Source organism: Cicer arietinum, chromosome 5 (assembly GCF_000331145.2).
Source record: "Cicer arietinum cultivar CDC Frontier isolate Library 1 chromosome 5, Cicar.CDCFrontier_v2.0, whole genome shotgun sequence".
Classification (NCBI taxonomy): domain Eukaryota; kingdom Viridiplantae; phylum Streptophyta; class Magnoliopsida; order Fabales; family Fabaceae; genus Cicer; species Cicer arietinum.
The window spans coordinates 62754030-62767296 of NC_021164.2; the positions used below are offsets into that span (position 1 = coordinate 62754030).

The 13267-nt window shown below is 32.4% G+C and overlaps 1 protein-coding gene across 1 annotated transcript; it reads left to right on the forward strand.

The window, feature by feature from the left end:
- Nucleotides 1-3044: 3044 nt before the first annotated feature.
- LOC101507514 (alpha-N-acetylglucosaminidase-like) lies at nt 3045-13265 on the forward strand (the record flags this gene model as incomplete). Its single annotated transcript, XM_073368832.1, has 19 exons — nt 3045-3466; nt 3580-3662; nt 4327-4538; nt 4650-4771; nt 5654-5742; nt 6021-6115; nt 6199-6280; nt 6884-6990; nt 7077-7107; nt 7997-8114; nt 8266-8313; nt 8769-8877; nt 9884-9987; nt 10691-10789; nt 11663-11773; nt 12181-12410; nt 12536-12773; nt 12861-12939; nt 13162-13265. Coding segments are annotated over exons 1-19 (2298 nt in total), but the record flags the coding sequence as incomplete, so codon positions are not given.
- Between the last annotated feature and the right edge of the window lie 2 nt (nt 13266-13267).

Below are 13267 nucleotides of genomic sequence, written 5' to 3' on the forward strand. Positions count from 1 at the left end.
TGTAGGTTGTTTAAAAAATTTTATAAGTGGGATCTTTCTTTGGAGGAAAACTTACAAAATTATCAACGTTCTATTAATCAAGACCATTGGACTATTTTCATCCAATACAGACGTAAGACAGATACAATGATAATCATTTTTTTGTTACGTTATCATTTGTTTTCTACTGTTTAGTTTTTTGATGTCATTTGTTATAACTGTAGGAGAAGGTTGATAAAAATGCTGCAAATAGAGAAAAGCTAACGATCCTTCATACATTAGGCTATAAAACGCTTGCAAGAAAGAGGGATGAGTTATAGAATTCACTCAATCTACTATTGATTGCATACTTAATTGAACATGTACTTATTACATGTGTTTACTTTTAGGAACTGAGAGATGGGCGAAAATATAGTAGGGGTGAAATGTATTCAATTTGTCATAAAAAGTTTGATGGGTCATTTGTCAATGACGAGGCCAAGGAAAAATATGTAAGTGTAAAGAATAGAAGTGTTATGTGATTGTAACTATTTCTTATTGACCACTTTATAACTCAAAGATGCAACTGTTAGTTTTGATAATAGTGAGTTGCAAAGCTATAAAATTACTTATTTGGTTGTTAATAGTGAGTTACAAAGTTAGACATTTCTGTTATAGAGATGAATTTAGTTTGCTTCATATGCATGTGCAGGAACAATTGCAAGCTGAAATTGGGAAAATTCGTTCTCCAAATGAAGCATTTGTTAATGTGTTTGAAAAAAAAAACATCCTAGATATGTTTGCTGTATGGGACTTGGAATAACATCGTCTCAAATTACTACATCTACTTCTCACTCTGTAAGATCAATGTCTTCCTTTGAAGCTAATGAGAAGATGGAGAAAATGAAAGCTGAAATCAATATGCTTAAGAAAAGGGATTCTGAAGTTGATAATTTGAAGGATCAAATTGCTTTCTTGTTGCAAATGCAAAATTCTAGAGAAAAAAGGTAAAATTGTTTTCATAGCAAACCTATTTAAAAAATCATGTTAGACCTATTTGTCCTTGGTTAAAAATATCAATTGTGTAATGATTGCTTCTAGCTATATGAGAAATTTAGTTAATTAGTATTTGCTAATTTTATCAATATTCGTTGAGGTTAATATATACCTATTTTTTTCAGGCAACAGACATAGAATCGCCAATAGATGGTAGACGTTCATCTAAGTCTAGCCACCAACTTGATGATCGTGGAATATCATTAGGGACTAATTAGATATTTGGATGAACTTATATGTTTGATGGAGTTGTTTTATATGTTTAGCCACTCCATTAATGTTTTGAATATTTAAATTACTTTATTTATTGTTTCAGTTAACTTCCATTTATGAATTAGTGTTATTTCTTTTTTTAAAAATTATATAAATTGAATTTAGGTACAATAGTTATATAATTATGTATTTAAATTATGTGAATGATATTTATGAATATTATTTATTTTAGTTAATAAAAAATAAGAAAAAATTGTATCATATTTTTATATTTTTAATTATTAGGCTTGCAGCAGTTCAAACTGACTCAAAATAAATATAACGACAGTTGATAGTTGTCGCAATTTTTTAGAAACAAATAAATTTAAGTGTGTTTAGCGATGGTTTTAACTGTCGCAAAATATATGTAGAGGCGGTTAGGAATCGTCACAAATGTTGCCACGATTTTTTGAACCGTCGCTAACCAACCCTGCAATGCAAAATCTGCAACAGTTGTAAAATCGTCGCAATCATCCTTTTGAGGCCGTTATAACCACCGCAAGTGTCCCTTGCGACCGCCGCAAATCAATTTTTTTTTCTTGTAGTGTGTGCACTCCTATAATTTTCACCATATATAAAGTACTAATTTGAACAATCCATGTTATTTGTTATATGGTTTATATATTATTATATTTTATACTATTATTTACTAAATATTTCTTAAGCACTGTTTGGCACTTTCACTTAAAATTTTGGTTTAACAACAAAACTTTTGGATAAACATTTTAAAAGAGTGTAATTGTTGTTCTTTAATTAATGATCAAGGCTAGTGAGTGGTTATTTTGAACAATTTTTATGAAAATAAAATACTCCATTTATCAATATCATCTATGTCTAGCCTCCAATTTTTTAATGCCATTCCTCTTTGTATCTCGAGTAATATAGAAAGTGAAATAAAATGAGTTATTTTTAGTAAAAAAGATAATCATATAATGGACTAAATTGAATTTATTGCAAAAAATTTGTAAAATATTGATAGCAAAATATGCAAAATATTGAATTATGAAATTGTGGTTTTTTTTAACATTGGATAATGTCTAGCCTCAAAGATTTATTGCAAAGAAGTAATCAAATGTTTTTTTTAACATTGAATAATAACATATGCAAAATATTTATATTAAATATGAAAGAGATTAAAATTAAAATAATTTTTGTATTGATCAAATAAGAAAAATAATTATAATAATAAATATAATAAAATTTATATACCTAAATTAAAATAACTAATTTTTCATTAGAATAACTAACTTGTAACTAATTTTACCATCTTAATATTGAAATTAATAATTTAGACTCTTAACCCCTCATTTCTGGAGCTGTCAAAAAAAGCTCCAAACCTCAAGCTCCACCTAAAAAGCCTCCTAATTGTAAACCTTTAAAAAAAATATTTTTAGACTCTAACTTACAAAATGAATATTTTTTTTGCAGGACTTAAGTGAAAGATTCTTGGTCTTTATTTTTGTGAGTTGAGATAACTTTTTAAATCTTAAAATAAATCTGGAAAAATAATTCTCAATAACAATCGAATTATTTTATAAAACTTTAAATTTTTTTAAAAAATTAAAAATCCAGAAAAAAGTTTAAATTACTTATTTTAAATTAAAATGAATCTACAAGATTTTGTAGACTTTTTTAGTTTTGGGACCTTGTTTTAGTGGGTGTTTTTATCCGTAAAGTTTTTGGGCCCTCCATTATTTAGACCGGGATAAATAAGTAAATAATGAAGTGTACTGCCAAAATGTAAATACTTGTAAAAGAAATTTGAAGTTCGTTAAAAAAAAGATTGTAAAACTAATAGGACAAACGAACTCTGGCGGCAAAAGGTGAGCTTCCGTTGTCAATCTTCCACTTGCCGGCCTTAAAAATTAGAAAATGTTGTCCGCTTCTGATCAAAGTAAAACGATTCCCTTCTTCTTCTACAACTACTACTTCTTCTGTCACGTTCCCATTCCCATAATCTATCATGGAGTCACCATCTCTCTCCATTTCTATCATCTTCCTGTTCGTCTTCTCACTCCTCATCTCTTCCTCCAAACCACTCCTATCTTCCACCCTCGGCGTTGATGCCATCTCCCGCATTCTTCAAATTCAAGACCTCGAGAGAGCACCGCTGTCCGTCCAGGAAGCTGCCGCTCGCTCCCTTCTCCTCCGCTTGCTACCTTCCCATTCCTCTGCCTTCTACTTCCGGATCATCTCTAAGGCATTTCAATTTCTTTCTTTCTTTCTTTCTTTTTCTCCCACTTATTTGATTACCGTTTATTCTTGACCTAACTTGAGTAGTTTTCAATTTTATTTTACTAATTTTGTTAACAGAATCAATGCGGAGGTGAATATTGTTTCACTATCAATAATAATAACCATCCTTCTTTTGTAACACAACGGCCTCCTCAAATTCTGTACGTTGCCTCTTAATTTCTTGAGAAATTGAGATTGTGTTTGCTTTGCTCAATTTTAGCAACATATTTTGATTGACAGTCTCTTATTAATATTTTCTTTACTATTAGTGAAATCTTTAGTTAATCTTACTAATAGAAACTAGAAAGTTATGGATGATGAATAATATTCTAAAGAGTGTTAAAAAACTACATCACTTGTTAGAACAAGTCCAATTCTAAAACATTAGGTATAAATAAATGAATACAACTGATTGATCACTGAGTTTGGTTGATTGTGTTTGTGTCTTCCACAGTAGAGCCGCTGCTTCGATTATGCAATACTTTAGGTTACATAGTACAAAGGAGTGTTTACATACTATGGTCCAGATTGCTAAGCTCGTTGTGCTTTGAATCCCACTCCACTACCGTGATTTCCCATTTATCAATGAATATAACTCATACTCAACGTCATAACAACTCAATCGATCAAGTTATCATAATTCCAAAATGATTTTAGTATGTATCTTGTTATCTTTATGATTGTTAATTAATTGTTTTTGAATTATTAATTAACATATATGTTGATTGTTTTCATTTATATGAGAACATACAATTGTTAGACTAGAGAGAGCAACAAGCTATAAGCTAACCGAACTTAAAATGATTTTGGTTCAATTCTCAACAGGATTGAAGGGACAACAGGGGTGGAAATTGTTGCTGGTTTGCACTGGTATTTGAAGAATTGGTGTGGTTCACATATATCTTGGGATAAAACTGGTGGCTCCCAACTATTTTCAGTACCCAATGTGGGGTTTCTGCCACGTGTTCCAGACACTGGAATCTCGGTTCGGAGGCCTATTCCGTGGAGCTATTACCAGAATGCTGTTACTTCTAGCTGTAAGCGACTACTTTCGTGTTTCCATATCCTGTCTTTGGCTCTGTGTGTGGAATTGACATCAGAGGATTTCATTTGATTATCATGTGATCTTGTTATCTGCTTTTTGGAAGATTCTTTTGCTTGGTGGGACTGGAAAAGATGGGAAAAGGAAATCGACTGGATGGCTCTGCAGGGTATCAACTTGCCACTTGCATTTACGGGACAAGAGGCTATCTGGCAGAAAGTGTTCAAGGTCATTTTCGTACCAATTTGTCTTAAATAAATCTTGGTATGGGTTTGGCAATTGTCTTTGTAACTTATTTGTCACTCATAGAAACTTTCTGAAGATGGTTTTTGATCCCACAAGTCATGCACCATTAAACTAAAGTTGGGCATTACTTTTGAAAATATTTATATTAGCTTTGCCTCACCATGAAACTATTACTTTTATTTCTAATTTACAGAACGCAGGAGTGTCAAAAATAAATTATATCAGATGGCATTTGATAAGTGAACAAAATAGATGGGAACTGCCTTTTTTGTTATATTTCGGTCTCATCCATTCCATTAAATTTGTAACCTGAAATTTATCACTTTAGATGTTAAGAACCAAGTGTCTCACAGCATAAATTGTTAGGTGGAAGCTCAATAATGATTTTTATATTTCTAAAAGTTAAAAAATTCCAACAGCAACTTCATACAGCCCGCCCGGCACTTTCCATCTATTTAAGTAACTTTTAATCAGATATTTGGAGGTATTCTTTTCAGATGTCATCCAATTTTATGCAAAGTTTTAGTGTTTTAAGATACTGTCATCACGGAAAAACTACAACGACATACCTAAGCTGTGGTCTGTAAATCTATTTGAGTATGCTTTTAACGAATTTTCTTACAATCTAATCCCCAAAGGAAACATATAGAGCTATCTGGCAGTCTTGTACGCTATTGTAAATGTCTAGGTGCTTGGATGCTTTTTTTTTTTTTTTTTTTTACTTTTTGAAGATAATAAGCAAATAAAAATGTATAACTTGATTTAGGCACCATCAAACTAGTAGCTCTGTACTATGGGATTGTGTACCGAAATTCTGCTCTCCAAAGTATTTCTTAGATAGCTGACCTTATAATCAATCTACAGGAGAAGTTTAACATGAGTATTTCTAATTTGGATGATTTCTTTGGAGGCCCAGCATTTCTTGCATGGTCACGTATGGGAAACTTACATGGGTGAGTGGCAGAATTCATGAGCTTCTTGTTTGATATTGATAACTAGTTTTTAGCTTAATGCTGACATAAAATATATATATATATTGAAATAATTTATGTGGAGACTAGAATAATGAATATATAATCACTTTTCAGTTTCATTATGAAATTGTCAAGTTTGATGCTTTAGGGAAAAACTCTTTCTCTATTTCTAGAGTTTCATTGTCATTATACCTGGATCCAGCAGGCATAGTTTAAGAGAATGAGGAATTATATTTTAAACGATATTTCAATTCCAGATGGGGTGGACCATTGCCACAGAGCTGGTTTGATCAACAATTAATCTTACAGAAGAAAATTCTTGCCAGAATGTATGAGCTTGGGATGACTCCCGGTACTCATTACTCATTACTATCATTCACTGTTGTACCAGACTGATAAATTGTCAAATTTTAATGCTGAATAATTGCTTTTCAGTCCTGCCAGCTTTTTCTGGAAATGTCCCTGCTGCCCTGAAATATATATTTCCATCAGCAAAAATAACACGCTTGGGAAATTGGTAAGTAAAACATTGTACGCATTGACTTAAACTTGGTGTAATTAGTCTTACCAATCAACCACACTGATTTAAACACGCATATACTTAAGTGCTTATCGAATAAGTGTTTATCAAATAGGAAACGTGCTTAAACCGTTTTCATTAATTTCTAGGCTATATAGAGATGATATCCTAAGGAAATAATATGAAAATCAATTATTGGAGCTGGTTTGGAGACGTAAGTTGCATGTTTAGCACCTGTACACTCATTATCACCACCCTACAAAAAAGTAAAATCGCTATCTTACACATTGAAATCCTAGTGTGAAGTTTTCACCACCTTAAAAAATAGACATGTTTCCTGTGTTGTATAATGGCTGATAACAATAAAATTGTATAGCTTTAACCCCCTGGACCTATAATTGAGATCAATAATGAGTGTGCTAAATCCTAGCAGTCACAGATTTTACTTTTCTGAATATTGAAGGAATCCCATGTCTGTATGCCATAGCCCTGTAACCAGTGAGAAAGCCATTGATAATGGCTCTGTAATTGTATTCATTTTCCCATTCCTTTTACATCCATATAAACCCACACAGACTTTGTTAACCATTTTTTTCATAGGTTTTCTGTTAAGAATGACCTCAAATGGTGCTGCACTTATCTTCTTGATGCAACTGATCCCTTGTTCATTGAGATCGGGAGAGCATTTGTTGAACAACAATTGCAAGGTGATATATAAGCTTCTTTCTAACTTAATTGGCTACAATCCAGATGTCAGTTAACATTTGAGATATTTGATTACGTTTTCACCCAGAATATGGAAGAACCAGCCACATATACAACTGGTAAGTTTTTCTTTGCTCATCGGTTAATTATAGAACTTAAATTTTTGTTGCTCCAATATTTTGTGAAAATGGCTGTATTTTAGTTAATGGAATACTGATTGAACACTTTCTTTTATGTAATATCGCATACTTAATTAAGTATGGAGGTCCCTTCTAGCATACATTTGTATTGTTTAGTTCTATGTAGGCTCCTCAGATAATAACACATAAATAATTTCATGCTTAATCCCCACCCTCAGATAATTGTGATGTGGCTGCCACATCTTCCCTGTTAAGGATTTTCATGTTCTTTCAATTCATCCATCAGTGACATACCTTTTACAAGTAAAAACATTCTTGTTGATCCAGTCTTAACTTTTTAATGAAGCTAATTGTGTTTCAGTATTGTTTTTGTTAAACTACATAATGATGTGTGTATCTGTACTGGGCTAAGTATAATATAACGACCAGGTCAATTATTAAGTTATGTTGTTACTTTATTACTTTCATTTGATTTCTTATGGAGTTGGAATGTTTACTATTAATTACAGATATACTATTCAATTAGGTTTGGATGCTAACATATGTTTTTGAATAATATTTTCAAAACATGTAAATATTACAAGTTTATGGATGCAGTTTACTAACTTTACTAGTATGTCATGAGTTTATTAAACTCTCAAGTTAGATAGCTATTGGTTTTTATTAAAGACAAATGTGATCAATGCATTGAAATCTAGGGAAACGAGTATTTTTATCAGTAAAAAATAGATATTTGTGTTATAGATCTCCAGAGCATTTGAATTATGGTTTATACGTGTATGCACCATCGCACTTTAGTATATTTCTTTTGTTCAGTAAGAACTTGTTCTTTCATTCATTAACGTATGTTATGATGGATCTATCACAGTGATACCTTTGATGAGAACACCCCACCCATTGATGATCCAGAGTACATTTCTTCATTAGGTGCGGCAATCTTTAATGGAATGCAGAGTGGTGATAATGATGCTGTTTGGTTGATGCAGGTGACATAAATTAGTTAGTTTTTTTTAAAAAAAGGATCTTAACTTGATACTTCTAAGTGCTATCTTTTGTATATAACTAAACTAACATCTTCATGAAAGTAGATTTATGCATCCTTTAAACTCAAATGATTCTTTTTATTTATTTATGCAGGGATGGCTATTTTCATATGATCCGTTCTGGAGACCTCCTCAAATGAAGGTTTTTATTTATACTTATTCACCTCCCAACCGCATTGCTTGTTCTGACAGCAAGTCTTAAGCAAACCTTGTCTGAGATCTGGCTATGTAAACCATTCTTGCTGCCCTAATATTTTTGGATCAGTTTATTCATGTCTTTGTTTGGAAGGATTTCTATTATATCGATCCCGATCAAATTTTATGGCTTTTTCCATTATAATTTGATGGTTTCTAGGAATCTCTATTAAGCATAGACTGTAACTAACAATCTTCACAACAGTTTTCTTTTTCCTTTTCCCTTCTTCGGGTTCTTTCAGTGCCTGTGTAAGATAAATGGCCAGAATAATCTATATACACATTTGAAGAAATAGATTCTTTAGTCAATATAAATGCTTTTTAGAATTATGAGTTCACCCTGGTTATTTATTTTAACTTAATTATCATTCATATGTGATTTTTCTTTGTGCTTGTTTTCAGGCCCTTTTGCATTCTGTTCCTGTGGGAAAGCTGGTGGTTCTTGACCTGTTTGCTGAAGTAAAACCCATATGGATTTCCTCAGAGCAGTTTTATGGTGTTCCTTATATCTGGAAAGTCCTTTTCCATCACATATTTATAAATAAAAATAGGGTAAATTACACTCCCTTTCATGAGAGAAGCTCAGATTACACTCCACTCTCCCTTTATGTTCAAATCTACACCTTAATTCCTTGAGAAGTAAATATACATTACACTTTAGTTCATTTTGAGAATCAAAAATAGAGAAAAAATTATGCATAAGAAACTTAATTATATTAAAATGGACTAAAGTGTAATGTTTATTTACTTATCACACAAGGGCGGAAAGGGTAGATTTCAACATGAGATGGGAGTAGTAGTTCAAGTTTTTTACAGAGAAAGAGAGTGAAATTTTCTCAAAAACAATAATGGCCACACACACATATATCCACTTAAAAGTGAAGATTTATATCTTTTGATGAGATAAATCTGGGGAGTAAATTGAATAAACTCTTTTTTTATGTGTATATGCTTTTTATCATAAAATCAACTTTTGATTTTCTAATCAATAGTAAGAACTTATAACTTCTCACTTTTATCTCTATAGTGAATATTTGCACAGTTTTATGTTTATCTGAACCTTACCTCCACCATACGTAATATACAGGGGGTAACTTCACTCTTTCTTATGTGAACATACATGGTATAAAAAATGTGAATATATATTCCAGTATCCATATATTGTTGGACATGCACCAAAACTTCCTTGGAAGTTATAAGCTCAGACCAACATTCAGCAGTTTAAACCGGTGAAATTTTAGAGATAGCTGCTATATAGCAACATTATCATTTGAAGATGTAGTAACTAGCACATGCGGACTTCCCTACAACTGTCTGATAATTATTGTTTATGTTATATTTTAATTATGTCCAGATCTGTATATTAAGATTTATTACTTAGAAGTTTGTAAGCTATCAATATCACATATCATATATATTGATTGATTATATAATTCTCTTTTGTATGCATTCTTATTCCTTTTGATTGTATTTTTTAATAATGTTCTTTTAATTGACAGGGCGTGTTATGCTTGACAGGTGTATGCTGCACAATTTTGCAGGAAACATTGAGATGTATGGGATATTAGATGCAGTAGCTTCCGGGCCAATTGAAGCACGTATAAGTTTTAACTCAACAATGGCAAGTTATTTCTTTTGCCGGCAACTCGATTCCGTATCTAGCGTGTCACTGTTGAATTACAATAATTAAGTAATGAATGCAAAAAGAGGTTATAGGCTCACAAAAATAAATATCAAATAGATTTGTGCTATTAAGATTATGAAAGTAATGAAAAGCAAAAACAGATTATAGGCTAACAAAAATAGTTATCAAATTGATATGCTCGATTAAGATTATGAGTGTCAGGTGTATCAAAAAGTAAACCAATTAGGTGAGTCAACTATATGGGTCAAACTATATCATAATGCCTTATCATGAATCAATTTTAAAAATATACAATTTAACTTCAAATCTCTTTTAATAATTCGGCCTAAGTTTCCTATGGTCTCCCTCTACTTCTACTTGGATGTCAATCGCTCTTAGTCTATGCTGAAAACACATGAATGTCAAATGATACGTATTATTGTTGTTGTTGTAAGCCACTAACGCCTACTTGTAAGGAATTAGGTTAAGTACTATGCTCATTACCCTATCAAATCAGATACTTTAACAAAACTTACTAAAGATATGATAAATGCTAAAAGAAATACTATTACTATATACACTAGTCATATTGGTAATAATTTTTCCACAACTTGCTTTCTGATGAATTCTTTTTAGACAAATTCTATAAATTGTTAAATCATAGAAATCATACTTCTTATACCTGCTTGATTTTCTGAAGGTTGGAGTTGGAATGTCGATGGAAGGTATAGAACAGAATCCCATTGTATATGATCTGATGTCTGAAATGGCATTTCAGCACAAGAAAATTGATGTTAAGGTAACAATGATAGAATCTTTTACCGTGGTTGTCCAGTATTTTGAATGTAGAGATTTATAGTCTTATTGTTTGCCACGTTTGGTTTAGGAGAAGCTTTCTACAATATAATTTAGTTTCTTTTAGAATATTCCATATTTAGTTATTCCCCTCTACTTAGTAATTTTGGACATCGGATATAATTCCGACATGCTTTCTTTTTTTCTCTCCACCCTTGCCTGCAGTCCCTTCTCTGCAGAACAATCAGATTATTGATTATCCTCAAATTTCTGATAATTGTGATCAGAATATGTGAAGTTATATAATTTCCTTTAAGCTTGAATAAAATACGCATAACCAGGGGAACAGTGTAGTGTATTCCTTTTGACATTTTTTTTAATTCTTTTCTTGTGGCAATGTTACTCTGCCTTGTGACCCAGAGGCTATGAATAACCAACACATATATGGACACTCGGACACGACACTGAGACATATACAACCATTTAATTTAAGAAAATAAAAATGATTGAATGTAACTACTTGTGTCAGTATCGTACGAGTGTCAGCCATTCAGACACACCTTCGACATGAAGTGCTGGTGTCACATAGCCAGGAGTCATGGGTTCAAATTCTGTAAACGGCCTATTCATTTGCGGTGCTAAGGCTGCCTGTACATACCATCCCCACATCCCACATTTTAGAAGTCTCTTATACTAGACCGCCTTTAATGTTATTATGCATACTCAATAAGGTATTTGGGTTTAACAATAATGTGATTGAATATATTTGAAGTCTAAAGCACTTCCCTCAGTCCATGCTTTCTTTTATTTATTTTCTATCTTCACTAACTTAGTATTGTTTTCGGATTCAAATGCATTATGGTTGTTCCTATTTCAGGTGTGGGTTGATTTGTATTCAACTAGACGATATGGAAGACAAGTTCCTTTGATACAAGAGGGGTGGAATGTCTTGTATCACACCATTTACAATTGCACTGATGGAGCCTATGTAAGTACTTGGTTGATACTTATAACCGGCTGCTAGTCATTTCTTCTAGTCCTGCCATATAAGACCATTTATTTTGTCATTATTTGTTCAAGCTCTTCCATTGTTCGTTTACTGTCTTTGTCGTTATTACTACACTTCCATTCTTTCTTTTATGATGTGTTGCATTTATTTTAAGCAAAATTAATGATTTGTTGTATTACATTTTCTCCTTAACCAACAAAGTAACAGGACATATCACATGACACTTGCCCATTTCTGAATCTGCTGTTCTCATTCAATCTGACCAGTAACTTTTGTAAACAAATGACAACCTCAGCTGCAAATCTTATGTTCAATTTCAACTGCACATGCATAAATTAGAAGATTATGTTTCAGTTTTACCAGATTATTTTGGTGTATGGGAACAGGACAAAAACAGAGATGTCATTGTAGCATTCCCAGATGTAGACCCTTCCTTATTTTCATTACAGCATGAACACTCTCGCCTCTATGGCAAGCCATACTCGAGAGCAATTATCAAGGAAGTAACTGATTCATTTGATCAACCTCACTTATGGTATTCAACATCTGAAGTAATTCATGCGTTGGAGCTATTTATATCTAGTGGAGATGAACTTTCAAAAAGTAGTACTTACAGGTGAGAGAAGTTGACTGCATAAGAATTCTCACTCCTCTTTAAGTACGTCAGCAAAATGTAGGCTGGTGTTTTTTTATAGTTTGTAAAGGCTCAATATCCAGATTCATGCTTTGTTATTTACTCAGGTATGACCTTGTTGATGTCACCAGACAAGTCTTAGCAAAATATGCAAATCAGCTGTTCTTTAAGGTCATTGAGGCTTACCAATCACATGATGTCCATGGAGTGACCCTACTCAGCCAAAGATTTCTGGACCTGGTGGAAGATTTAGACGCATTGTTGGCTTGCCACGATGGATTTCTTCTAGGCCCTTGGTTAGAAAGTGCAAAGCAACAAGCTCAAAATGAAGAACAGAAGAGACAGGTTTGATTGACTTATATTGGCATAAAATTGAAAGTCCATCTGACCCTACATATACTTCTATTGATTTACAGTTCTTAACATTTTCAGTTTGAGTGGAATGCTAGAACACAAATCACCATGTGGTTTGACAACACAGATGAGGAAGCCAGTTTGCTTCATGACTATGGTATGAATAACAGTAAACACCTTGCTATATTTCTTAGCTTTCACCATGGCTCTTTTGCTATAGCAATAGAGACCGGTTTAGCTTTAGCTTTTTTAAATGTGAGGATTCCTCTTTCTCTATGAATAGCTTCTCAAGCTAACAAAGAAAAATAAAATAAAAGCAGTTTGATGTTCCGACATACTATTGATTGCAATTTGCATGCTGTTTTACTATTTTCCACAGGAAACAAGTACTGGAGTGGGCTTCTGCATGATTATTATGGCCCTAGAGCTGCTATTTATTTTAAATATTTAATAGAAAAATTAGAGAAAGGTGAGGATTTCAAGCT